The following is a 13,950-nucleotide window of genomic DNA, read 5'->3' as shown; positions in this document are numbered from 1 at the left end:
ACTCGGAACAATGTGTTGTGTTTGTGCAGACGTTGGAGCCATCAGTCACACAGTTGAGGTTTTGGTGGACTATGCTGATCCTATTTGCCAGATGTGTCTCTTGGTAGGTGCATTTGATAACTATGAGCGATTGGTGCTGAAAGGTGTAATCAGAATGCTTTTTGTAAGTCAGAACATTTGACATTCGAAAGCCACTGTACTGATGCATATTTTCGAAAATGTTATGTACAGATCGCAAGGAAATTGCTTTGGCATGCTATGATTTTTATGAAGTGTATTTTACCTAAAAGTTGTACTGGAATTGTGAACCACTTTTTCTAGTCTTAACATGCTTATTATTTTACCTTTCTTGCATTCTTAAACCTCTGTCACTGTTGTGAAACAATGATACATCTGAACAGTGAAAGAATAATTAACAAGTTCGAGGCATATGGGCTGCAGATGGTACATTATGAATAGATCGCCATCTGGTGTTGGGCTCGGATGATTGCACTTTGTTTTTCTCTTGGAGAGTCTTTTGTATCTTGGTGACTCCTCCCTTGGTTGGTAGTGCGCATGGGCATCGGCTCCATCCTTAGATTGTTTTTTTCCGCCATCGGGTTCGGATGAGGATCGAGACGCTCCAGATCAACTTCAGAGAAAAGTGATTTATCGGCGCGTATTCCCTTTCCAATTCGACGGTATTGTTATCGAACGCGTTTCATTTCCATTCCGACGCGTTGCAAATTCAAAATCGAAGAGAAAAAACTTGGATCTACGTCGACGAACAGGAGACCTTTCTCGACGCAGTCAAGCCCGGAGTCCATGGAAAGGACTCCATTCAAAAAATGACCAACGTGTGGTGCTAAGTTCCCACACAAGGACCTACACGAGGTGTGCAACCTCTGTCTATCGCCTGAACACGAATCCAGGGACTGCGAAGCCTGCGCAGCATTCTCCTCCAAGCTAACGATTAGAAATCGTCGAGCTCGAAGACACGAGGTTTCCAGAATGTAGTCGGAGGCGATCCCGGAGCTGTTCGGAGACGAGCAAATTGAAGAAGAAGAGGATCAGTCGGGGTCGGAAGGGGACCAGTCGGAGGTTGAAGAACTCATCGAGCAACAAACCGTGAGTGACGACGTCCCCTTACCGAAAAACCGACTCCGTGCGGTAACGACCCCGCCTTCGGGCCCGGTCAAACCGCAGAAAAAAGTTTCCGACGCCCCGCCCTCGGGCCCGGCAACGAAACCGAAACTGAAACCAAAACACTCGGACTCCCACCATGTCGGATCCGAGAAAAGGGCGACATCGACTTCGGCACCGAGGCTACATATAAAGGAAAGCTCGGTATCGAAACATTCCATGTCGAAACATAAATATGATTCGTCGTCCAAGATTCACTCGATACCCAGGAAATCGGAATCGAGTAGACATTCGGTGCCGAAAACACCAAACACTGACGATCGAAAACATAAGCACCTTTCGGAACCAGGACCTTCGGTACCGATTCAGGAGCAACAGACAGATCCCAAACAAAAGATCTTGTTTATCGATCCGCAAACTGGCAAAGTGGTCACAAAGAAGAGAAAGAATGAACAGACAGAAGATAAATCTCTTCCTTCAAAAAAGAACAGTGGGGACAAATATAACTCCTCCTGCTTCTCCTCGACCTAAAGTCATACCCTCTTCTCCTATTCCTCACACTAGGCCAAATATTCCTACACCTTCCACACCAAGACCATCTACACTCAGTCTGATGTAGACAGTGATCTAGGGGAGGGAGAACCTCAAGGGGATGACGAAACCATCCCAGATGAGGATGACCCATGGGAAAATTATGACGTAGGGTCAGATGAGGACAACGACCCAGAGTTATATCCCTCAAAGCCTTCACCACCTGATGATAACACAGGGTTTGTGCAGCTCATTAATAGGGCAGCAAAATATCATAAAGTAGATATACATACAGAACCTCAAATAGAGGATTTCCTGTTAGAGACGCTACCTAATGCACAAAGAACATCAGGTACTCTTCCTATGTTGAAGGGTCTTCTCAGTCACACAGAAGAAATATTCAAAGACCCAGTGAGGGCTAGGGTGTTAAACCCAAGAATTGATAAAAAATATAAGGCGGCTCCAAAGGATCCAATATTTATTAAAGGGCATGTACCTCTAGACTCGCTGGTGGTCTCAAACGCTCGTAAAAGAGCAAACTCATTATCTACAGGAGAGGCTCCTCCACCTGATAGAGTCAAAATTAATAGATGCATCAGGCAAAAGAGTAGCATCACAGGCGGCAAATAGCTGGCGTATAGCCAATACACAGGCACTACTCGCACGTTATGATAGGGCACATTATGATGAATTAGAAAAACTCATCACACATCTCCCCAAAGAACATCAGAAAAAGGCAGATCAGTTAATACAGGAAGGTAAAATAATAACTAATACTTCCATTAAGTGTGCCCTAGACGCAGCAGACACTGCAGCAAGATCTATCAACACCAGTGTCATGTTAAGGAGACATGCATGGCTTAGAATCTCAGGATTCAAACAGGAAGTACAAACGGCCCTACTGAATAAACCATTTGATCAAAAGACACTGTTTGGTTCAAGCACAGATGAGACCTTAGAAAAAATGAAAAAAGATACAGAAACGGCTAAGTCAATGGGAGCATTGCAACAGCCAACACAAAGAGGTTCCTTTCGTAGATCCACCTATAGAGGGGGCTCAAAGAATACAGGAACAAGTCAGCAATCCACCTCTTTCACACCAACATCACCCAGAGGTAATTCAAGAGGCAGTTACAGAGGTAACAACAACAAAGGTAGAGGCCGCTGAAATAATAACAACCGCAACGCCTCAACCCCAAAACAGTGACTTCATAGAACTTCCCCCAGACCACATAACACCGGTCGGGGGACGTCTATCACAGTTCCTACCTGTCTGGGAGAACATCACATCACACAAGTGGGTGAGACAAATTATCCAACATGGTTATTGTCTGGAACTCACAGCTACCCCACCAAACATCCCCCCCAAACAGCGTCCAATGAGTCAAGATCATCTGACATTGTTAAGAGAAGAAGTACTAGCACTTCTACAAAAGCATGCAATAGAGAAGGTCCCAAAAGATCAACAAGGAACAGGAGTATACTCTCTATACTTCCTGATCCCCAAAAAGGACGGGTCCCTAAGACCAATATTGGACCTCAGACCTCTCAATGCTTACATAAATTCGGAGCATTTCCACATGGTCACGCTCCAACAAGTACTCCCTTTACTGAAGAAAGGGGACTTTCTTTCTACACTGGATCTAAAAGACGCTTACTTTCATATCCCAATTCACAAAGCCCACAGAAAATACCTAAGGTTTGTATTAGAAGGACAACACTATCAGTTCAAAGTCCTTCCATTCGGTGTCACAACAGCACCGAGAGTTTTCACAAAATGCCTAGCTGTGGTGGCAGCACACCTAAGAAGACAACAAATACATGTCTTCCCATACTTGGACGATTGGCTAATAAAGGCCAAGTCAAAAGAAGAATGTCTTCACAACACACAGAAGACAATTCAATTGCTGCACCACCTAGGGTTCACGGTGAACTACAAAAAATCACACCTGCAACCAAACCAGATTCAGCAATACCTGGGGGCTACGATAAACACAGAAAAGGCAATAGCATACCCCAACCCAATCAGGATACAAACAATGGTCGGGTTAATACAAAGATTTCAACCACAACACTCACTACCAGCACGAGTGTTTATGCAACTCTTAGGCATGATGTCCTACTGCTAATACCACATGCCAGACTACAAATGCGTCCACTACAGGAGTGTCTAGCGACACAGTGGAATCAGGCTCAAGGTCAGATTACAGATCTGGTGTTGGTAAACGACCGGACGTATCGCTCTCTGAAGTGGTGGAACACGGAAAACATTTCCAAGGGACGGTCGTTCCTAGAGCCAATTCCACAAGTGATAATAACAGCGGACGCATCGCTCTCAGGATGGGGAGCGCATATGGACAAATACACAGTGCAGGGGAAGTGGAGTGTGCAGCAAAAGAAACTGCACATCAACTACCTAGAACTATTAGCAGTATTTCTAGCACTAAAAGCTTTCCAAATGCAAATTACAGGCAAGGCAGTCCTGATCAGAACAGACAACATGACTGCAATGTATTACATTCAAAAACAGGGGGGGACACACTCACTCCAACTATCCAAACTAGCACAGGACATTTGGAGATGGGCCGTTCCTCAAAAGATCTATCTGTTAGCAGAACATCTACCAGGAGTTCAAAACCAGATAGCAGACATCCTAAGCAGACAGTCAGAACAAGTACACGAATGGGAGCTGCACGACCAAATACTGCAGCCATTCTTCCAAAAATGGGGGCAACCAGAGATAGATCTGTTTGCCAATCATCAGAACGCAAAATGCAAAAACTTCGCATCCAGGTACCCACACCAACGGTCCCAGGGCAATGCACTATGGATAAATTGGTCAAACAAATTTGCTTACGCGTTCCCTCCTCTACCACTAGTTCCGTTACTGGTTCGGAAGCTGCAGCAACACTCAATGACAATGATACTAGTGGCACCCACGTGGGCAAGGCAGCCGTGGTTCACCACACTGCTACAACTCTCACAAGTACCACATCAAAAGCTAAGATTATTACCCATGCATCTTACACAGAACCATGGAGAAATAATGCACCCAGATCCCAAACAACTGAACCTAGCGATCTGGCTCCTGAGGTCATAGAGTTTGGATATTTAAATTTACCACCAGAATGTATGGAAATCATTAAACAAGCAAGACGTCCTACCACCAGAGCATGCTATGCAGCAAAATGGAAAAGGTTTGCTATACACTGTAACAGTAAGCACATCAACCCTCTGGACGCATCCACTAAACAAATCATTTGCTATTTACTACACTTGCAGCAATGTAACTTAGCATACACCTCTATAAGAGTTCATCTCGCAGCTATAGCGGCGTACCTACAAAACAGGCAACATCTTTCCCTGTTTAAAGTACCAGCAATTAAAGCCTTCATGGAAGGACTCAAAAGAGTCATTCCACCAAGAAGACCACCTTCCCCAGTCTGGAATCTCAACATAGTACTTACCAGACTAATGGGGCCACCCTTTGAACCTATGCATAGGTGTGAAATACAATTCCTCACATGGAAGGTGGCCTTCCTCATAGCTATCACGTCACTTAGAAGAGTAAGTGAGTTGCAGGCTTTTACAATTCAAGAACCATTTATGCAGTTACACCAAAATAAGGTGGTTCTTAGTACAAACCCAAAATTCTTACCAAAGGTAATTTCAGCATTCCACATCAATCAGTCAGTGGAATTACCGGTTTTCTTTCCAAAACCACAAACAGTAGCAGAAAGAGCCCTGCATACACTAGATGTTAGAAGGGCCATATTGTACTACATAGAAAGAACACAAACTTTCAGAAAGACAAAACAGCTATTTGTTGCGTTTTCTCCAACACACAAGGGCAATCCCATCTCTAAAGCGGGCATTTCCAGATGGATTGTAAAATGCATTCAAATATGCTACTTAAAAGCAAAGAGAACATTAACTGTTCCTCCTAGAGCTCATTCTACACGTAAACTAGGAGCATCTATGGCATTTTTGGGAAACATTCCACTAGATGACATATGCAAAGCAGCTACCTGGGTTACACCGCACACCTTCACAAAACACTATTGTGTAGATGTGCACACAACACAACAAGCTAGAGTGGGACAAGCAGTATTAAAAACGTAATTTCAGACAGTTGCAACAGACACGGGCGACCACCGCTAGGGAGAGAACTGCTGTATAGTCTATTCATAATGTACCATCTGCAGCCCATATGCCTCGAACGGAATATGCTACTTACCAGTATGCATCTGTTCTTGGCATAGAGGGCTGCAGAGTGGTACATGCCCTCCCAGCCTCCCCGGAAACCTGTGTCTGTTCCAACATTATCTAATTTAGATACACTTACATGGGCATTCTTATCTGTATTCTAATACACTACTCCATCTAACCCTACTATGGCAAAACAATCTAAGGATGGAGCCGATGCCCATGCGCACTACCAACCAAGGGAGGAGTCACCAAGATACAAAAGACTCTCCAAGAGAAAAACAAAGTGCAATCTTCCGAGCCCAACACCAGATGGCGATCTATTCATAATGTACCACTCTGCAGCCCTCTATGCCAAGAACAGATGCATACTGGTAAGTAGCATATTCCTTACTGTGCTTGTAAATAAAATATGCAATAAGATAACACCTTCTAGTTTCAAATCACCCCTTTCATTCCAATTCTTTTTCAAAATAAGTGTCATTTTTCAGAGTAGGGTTCTGCTTTGGGTAAGGTGGGCGCTGTACACATACAAGGATTTAGTAGTAATCCTAATGAAGAAGCTGTGAGAAATTGGTCACAGTCCCGGTTGGGCACAGTCAAGGATTGGTTCGCTAGTTACACACTGTTTTACTGCTTTCCCTACAAGACTAAGAGATACAATCTTCATCTGTGGGCGAAGCACATCTTTCCTCAATTAGGGACTAGCTCTGCACCCACTGCTTAATTTGTAAAGTGCCGGAGACCAAGGATTTATTCAGAAGCCCACAGCCCAAGCTACCGAAGTTTGGGGTGTTGAATTTCCAAGGCTGTGTAGTCTTAATTGCACCTCATGCCTCTTTCTTCAGCTAGACTCCTTGTCCCTTTATCTGACTCTTGCAGGTTCCTGCTTTTCAGATTGTCATGTCTTTTCCTTCTTTCTCTTCATCTTTCATCACCCCTGTGTCTCTCTCTCTCTTGGTCGGGGTCAGTGTCTGGTAACTAAAAAATGTACCAGCCCCCAAAAGGCCCAAAATGAAAAACCTGGTTCACATTAGGCACTCAATGCACCCAGCTGTAATAGTGACACATTTTTGCATTGAAAAATCCTTAGGCTTAACTACCTCGGATTGAAACACTCATTGCTTGAGAAATATAGTAACCTGTGTATCATGAGAAGGGTTGATAATATCACAACTCTGGAATCTGGTAAAAGATAGCTGTCCATGCATATGCAAAGAGCAATACCGTCAAATGCTTTGTCAGAATGACCATGACCGCTGAAATGAAGATCTAGACCAGCTTTTAATACTGTTATGCTCTTCTAAAGCTTAATTCCCTAGTATAGCTAAATGTTTCCATTTCTAGATTTCAAAACCTCTGTAAAATGTATTATTTTGATTATTTTTAAACCCATGACTCATAATATTTGTATGCAAGGGCCAACACAACGCAAGAGGATTTACCATGTATTGGGTGTCTGCAGCTTGCAGTTCCCACTGTGTATCCCTGTATGCTTGTGCATAGTTATCAGATGAAGTTAGAGTCTTCGTTCCTGTTTAGGTGTACACTTTGGAGCATGAGTTATTTCAGTTGGTCAAACACACTTGAAAACTATGATTTTAGTTGACATGGAATCAGTCATCTTATAGCTCCTATGCTTGTCGCATCACATTCATAAGGGCAATGGAGTAGCTCTTTCAGAGTGTGACTGGCTTTGAATATGAACCGTAGAACATTCCATTCAAGATATTTGTTATACAAATTGTAGAACTGGCACCAATTGTACAGTTAATGGCTTCTAACTTAAAATGCTATTTGTCATTTGTAAATGGCAGCTATGAAATCAGAGTTAATTTCATTATTTTGTTATTTCATTACAGCTGAAAACAAGAAAGAAACAGATTCATCGGATGTCATATTCGTATCTGAACTCATCCCTACACCTGAGCAAAAGGCCCTTGCAGAAAGTCTTCAATTGCCTGTCACTTTCTTCTGTTACCAGAATAGACCAGACTACACTAGTGATGATGAACCAGATGGTAAAAATATGCAACTTTTTTATTTAAATAACGCTTAAAAAAAAATAAGTCACACTATTATGGTGAAATATTTGGGTGGAAAGAACAGTCGGAGGCTAGGAACTTAAAAGTGCCAACAAACAATCCGAGAAAGGTTATGCCGATAAATTAAATTCTAGTACTTAAATTACTTCCTGAAATGCCCTGGATGAAGACAGAAAATGAGTATTTTGGGCCTTTGATCTTGTTCTAGTGATAACAGTTTAGATATAAGGACAATAAGGAGAAGTTCCTGACTGCCTGCAATAGCCTGGATCATTCACCTCATCGCACACATCTCAACTGTTTTCTAACCAGTATACTCTTAGCAATTTACTTTGTCAATCATGCCTTTCCTTCAGTGTGCTTAACCTTCTTGTCCCCTATAAAATGTTTTGCTTGCTTCATTCTAACTCCTGCTACTTGCAACTATCATAAGCAAAATCTCAGTAATACAGCATTTCTTTAATTCTGCATTGTCATTTTTGTTCATTTTTCTCTTTCCTACCCATTTTATTCATAAAAAGCTGCCTTAGAAAAAAATAGATTTTTACATTCTTTAATATTGTAAGTACACAGCGAATATTTTTCAATTGATTGCGGTCAAAATTCTTGAAGAATTTCTATTAAAATGTTTATTAGGCTAAATATGCAATGCGTCTGTTAATAATTCAAGGAATTTGCCTACGCTTTTGATATTAGCTTAAACACAATATTCTTAAAATCAATATCAAAGCCTCCCATCGCACTATTGGTTTGGAATGTACCGCAGTACATGCTGGTTTCATACATTGAGTCAATTAGTGAGCTGCAGTTGGTAAAGAGAACTCATATCTGCATAAGTGGATCTATAGTATAGAACAGTGTATATAGAATCAAAACGTCAGATTGTTTCCAAGAAAAACCAACCAACAATAGCATAAGCAAAATATATATTTTTTTTATTTAGATGTCGATATTTAAGCCTATTTCTTTGAGAGAACAAAATTCTATGCTGAGTTAATATTAATTAAAACTGTGCTGTACAATCTTTTTCTAATGGAATTATTTATTGACCCTTTAGTAACACAAAGGTAAATAGCTGCTTAATTTAATTCATGTGTACTTTGGCAGACATGTTGTGGAATTCTGGAGTAGAGACCTCTAGCGGTGGCAGTCTTGTGTGGCTTTAGTCGTACTTGAGTTGTGAGTTTGAAACCAACTAACCATACAAGTCTTCTGTCCTCCCAAGGCACCGACCTGAAATAACACTCATTGCATGTGCTCTGAGACATTTTCAACAAGGATTATTTCAACAGTGGCCTTTATAAAAATGTAAATATTGTCATACAATCTATTACCCGCCCCTTTAGAAAAAAATTATAAAAATTGCTTAGGTGCAGTTGTTATTCAGGTCCCGCTCTACAACATTCAGAGCCTAGTCTTTTTTTCGTGATAATTGCTGATAGTTTTTTCTAAATTATGGTACTCTTTATCGGCTCAGGAAAATCATGGGATTGTACTACTTTAATTGTGCAGCATATCCACTCTTTTGTACTCCGGTTCCAAAGTATAAAAACTCACTATACATTTTAAATATCTATGAAAAGGCTCATATCTGTATTTGTGAGGTTTATTTTTAAGACTAGCTGTTTATGGATGGTTGGGAGTTGAACTCGCTTACAGTTATTGTTCAGTTAGTTAAAAAGCTACTTGTGGTGTTGTCTTAAATAATTGATACTGGTATCTTACTGTGAACATCCCTCATGCGACCTAAGCATTTATTGTTTAGGCAAGGTGCCTGCATGTATTGCTGCAATCAGTTAGAATGCAACATTAACGTCATTAGCTCTTTATGACCACTTTGTGATGTTGATTACTGTGTATCTGATTAGGTCAAGAAACGTATGATTGGCAAATCTGGGAGACATAGGCAGGCAATCATCCTCCAATGCTTCCTAGACTACTGCAGGCTCAATGTCATGGGTGGCGGCTTCCCAGTTTGTGACCTTTGTCTGGCTCCGGTAGTGGAGACCTAAGAGTACCACCCTTGCTTCCTCACGATTTGAGTGTCCGACCTCTCACTAGTTGCACATAGTATCATTGTCCAATATTTTCCCTACATCAGACATTGCCATAATAGGTGGAGTACAAAGCTTGTTGGCTCACAAAGTCTCGAGCAAATTGACAATTTTGCTTTGTCCCACCTATGGAGCTTTTTGGATGTATGATACCAGTAGATAGGAGCCTGATACAGATCCTCGCTTCTTTTCACATGCTGTATTTCCACCCTAGCAGTGTCATAGATTAACCCCCCTCATTTATCACCTCTGCCTAATTCTCTCTACCACTGTTGTTTGCCCTGAGAATTTGTGATTGATTTGACACTCATCATCTTGTGTGTGGGTATATATATATATATATATATATATATATATATATATATATATATATATATATATATATATATACCGGACAACGTCGGGACGGGCTGCTAGTATATATATATATATATATATATATATATATATATATATATATATATATATATACTAGCAGCCCGTCCCGACGTTGTCCGGGTTCGAAAAGTAAACTGTGTAATCTTGTTGGCGAAAGGTCCCTCTAGTTAATGTTACTCGTGTTTCCTTGTTTGTCCTTGCCCCCCCCGTGAGAATGTTGTTGCTTCTGCCAAGACAATATTTTATGTTGCACTTGGTGATGTTGGCAAATGAACCATTTGTTTAAGCCCTGAAGTCAAGTTTTCCCCTTAGCACCGCAATAAGTGGGAGTGTTACAGTGAAAACACAGATAGCGGCAAGTAAATCCGCAGCTTTGTTCTTAGGTTTAGAACGCAAGTACTGTGGTGAACGCTGACTCGCTTAAGGGCCATTCGAAAGCCTGTTTTTTTTATGTATGATATCTCCGTACGATAAATATTGCAGCTTCAGAACAGCAGAACGCTTACTCACCTAAGCCATGAAACGCCGTGTAAGCCGCACCTCTTTTGCTTGAGGTCATCCCCCTGTGACAAACATGAGCGTGACCAATGGTGAAATCATTTGTAAAATATTCCTCGCAAGGCTTGCATGTGTTATGCGAGTTATGTGGCGTGATTGGTCGGCTGTGAATGCATGCTGCGCCACGTCCCTGATGTCAACGTACAACGGTAACTCCCAGGTCAATGAATGTGCCTCCCCGAAGATGTGTGTGTGAGTGAATATTTCGCGGTTGCAATATGCTGCACTGTGATTATTGCGCGTTTCAAATACTCTGCACTGTGAGCGCGAATGGTGTGTTTGGTTTTGCACCGTGACATCTCCTCGCATCTCAGTGTTCTCCTCACACATCTAACGCCCACAACTTGCCTCTCTGAATGTTAATGCCCACATCTAACGCCCACATCTCCTCACTGTTTGGTTTTGCACCGTGAACTACAATGTTAACCCCTTCCATGCTCATGACGGAACGGTTCCGTCATGAGCGTCGGTTGAGCTGTGCTCATGACGGAACCGTTCCGTCATGAGCCGATAGGCTCATTAGAACCTTCAGCACAGCACGAAAATTTGCGCCGCGCTGAAGGGGTTAACGCCCACATGTAACCCCCACAACTTGCCTCTCTGAATGTTAACGCCCACACACAATGCCCAGAAGGGACTACTTTACCACTGATGGCGCCCCCCCCTTTTTAGTGTATATGGTGTCCATTTATATAGCCTATGTCCATCTCCTGGACCTCCCCTTTCCAGCGCTGTATTGGGTGTTGTGATAGGTGGTGTACTTTTCGAGTTTACCTGGCTTAAAGGACACAGTTCTCTCTTTATAATAGTAGAATAGATAGATAGATATTATATAAATATATATATATATATATATATATATATATATATATATATATATATAATTAGATTTCTGCTGTGGTCTCCCCTTTTCATCTATTTCTCAAATTTCAACTCCTCGCACAGTGTTCCTTCTGTCACTGCCTGGTGGTCTGCTCACTGTCTTACTAAAATAAGTCTCCACTTCTGGTAGTTAAATGTTCATAGCATGTGTTGGCTCCAGATACACATGCTATGCATACCCTCGAGTTTTAATGGTGGACCCGGACTCTGCAATTTGATTTTCTTGAAAGTTTTTTTATGGTCTGTCGTGCATCGTATCGCCTCCTTCTCAAGACTTTGCATATGTTCAGTGGTTCCTTTCTTAAATGATTTTTTTCTGCCATCCGGCGCTGATGGACTGCGTCGGAGCTCTGTAGTTTTCGACACCCATACGGCCTACGGATGACTGACTGAGTCAGCATGGCTCCTGCAATCGTTGGGAAGCAATAGTCTTCCACATTATTGCCTTCCACACCTGTCGAGACAGTTTGGTCTGGGTAAAGGAGGCTAAAAAAGACCATTTATTCAGGAGGTGCCTTCGGTCTGGGGCAATGTAAGCCTATTCAGACACCTTCAAAGTCTGTAATCTGTGCCTGTCGCCGGAGCACAAGGAGTGGGACTATGCTGGTTGCAACTTGTTTCAGAAAAAGAAGATGCAGAAAAGCAGACTCGATCGAAGGCTAACCCATAAAGGGACATGGCAACAGAGGCAGAGTTCTCCCAAGAAGAAGAGCAGAGCGAGGCCGAGCTAGACAGCAAGTTAATGGTATGTCGGCACCATCCCACACTACGTTTTTCCGATGGTTCCGGTAACGCTGTGCAAGTTGGAGCGGCAATGCACCAGACTTTGGTACCGGGGTCAGGGCCCAGGATGAGGACCACTCCAAGAGCCATGAGTTCAATTGACCCACCTGTGCCAAAAGGATTATACATAAACCTCCCCCTCCATGCCACAGTGCGCCATACCGGTCAGGCTCTCGTTGACACAGAGAGCAAGCCTCGGAGCCAAGACAGGACGAGAACGTTTTTAATCCCGATCGGGTGACGAGGCCTACAGGTAGAGATGGAGCCAATAACAGTTTGACATCGGTTAGGAAACAGCTATAGACATCGAACCACACATCGGCATTGACCAAACACGTACACCAGGCTTTGGCTCAGAGGAAAGCGTTGATTAAAAAAAAACACTCGGCGTCGAGCCATTCGGACCCGGAAAGCGCATTGATTCCGACAAAGCCTAGACCACACAGCCACTCTTCAATGCCAAAGGCGACCTTGGTGCGAACAACCCAAAAGACAAAACCGCCTTTCTCAGTAGCAATACCATTACCAGACAAACAGGCAAAAACACATCACAAGCCTTCAATGCAAGAGGAAGAAGGCAATATATCTGAAGGCCTTCATGAGCTCAAGAAAAAGAAGTCGTAAGGAGGCATCCAAAGGACAAGCACAGGATTTGGATGTAATACATCCACTACCAAAAAAGGTAGCTACTGAGCATAGGGCCCAAGCCATTAAGTCAGCCATCACCACGCACAAGGTCACCCTCACCTACCCAGGAAATGGAGGGAGGACACCACCCAGAACATGTGGCTGATTACTTTGACTCACAGGGATGCACAGCACATAGCCACAACCCATGGGACGACTATGATGTGGTCCTCCCAGACACTGACATCAAATCATTTGTCATAACTAAGGCATCTCCTCCTGATGATACCTCTTCATGTGATTCAAAGGGCAGTCGCATATCACAAACTGCCAATACACACCACAGAAGAAACAGTCTTCCTAGTGGAAATACTTTCCTGAACAGAGAGAACAGTCCAATACCTCCCAATGAAAGTATCCATGTTTATAGTCTCAAAAGACATTTTTAAAGACCCAGTAAAATCAAAGGTGCTTATGCCCAGAATTGAAAGAAAATACCAGCCTTCATCTTTGCACCATCTATACATCAGAGGGCACCCTGCTGAAAACTCCTTAGTAGTAACTACAGCACTTTAAAGAGCTGCATCACAGGATTCAAGGGACTCACCACCACCTGATAAGGAGAGCAAGCTCATTGATGCTGCAAGAAAGAGCGTGGCGCCAGGACATGCCAAACACTGGAGTATGCGTGCTACAATTGGTTCTGTTGGGTTTTGCAGTTGCTTTTTAACAGTAGTTCGAATTCAGTTTCATCAGACAAAATG

At 42.6% G+C, this 13,950-nt stretch overlaps 1 protein-coding gene across 2 annotated transcripts in view; it reads left to right on the top strand.

Annotated features, from left to right (window-relative positions):
- LOC147697215 (E3 SUMO-protein ligase RanBP2-like) overlaps nt 1–13,950 on the top strand; it is an 852,038-nt gene that overhangs the window by 676,100 nt on the left and 161,988 nt on the right. For both annotated transcript variants that reach the window (XM_086934289.1, XM_086934288.1), the window contains exon 21: nt 7,722–7,880. In XM_086934289.1, coding sequence (XP_086790415.1) covers nt 7,722–7,880 — 159 coding nt within the window. The remainder of the gene's footprint in view (nt 1–7,721; nt 7,881–13,950) is intronic.

This window comes from Lissotriton vulgaris, chromosome 8 (assembly GCF_964263255.1).
Source record: "Lissotriton vulgaris chromosome 8, aLisVul1.2, whole genome shotgun sequence".
In the NCBI taxonomy this organism is placed as follows: domain Eukaryota; kingdom Metazoa; phylum Chordata; class Amphibia; order Caudata; family Salamandridae; genus Lissotriton; species Lissotriton vulgaris.
The sequence above is the reverse complement of the archived record's forward strand: the minus strand, read 5'-3'. Positions and strand labels throughout refer to the sequence as shown.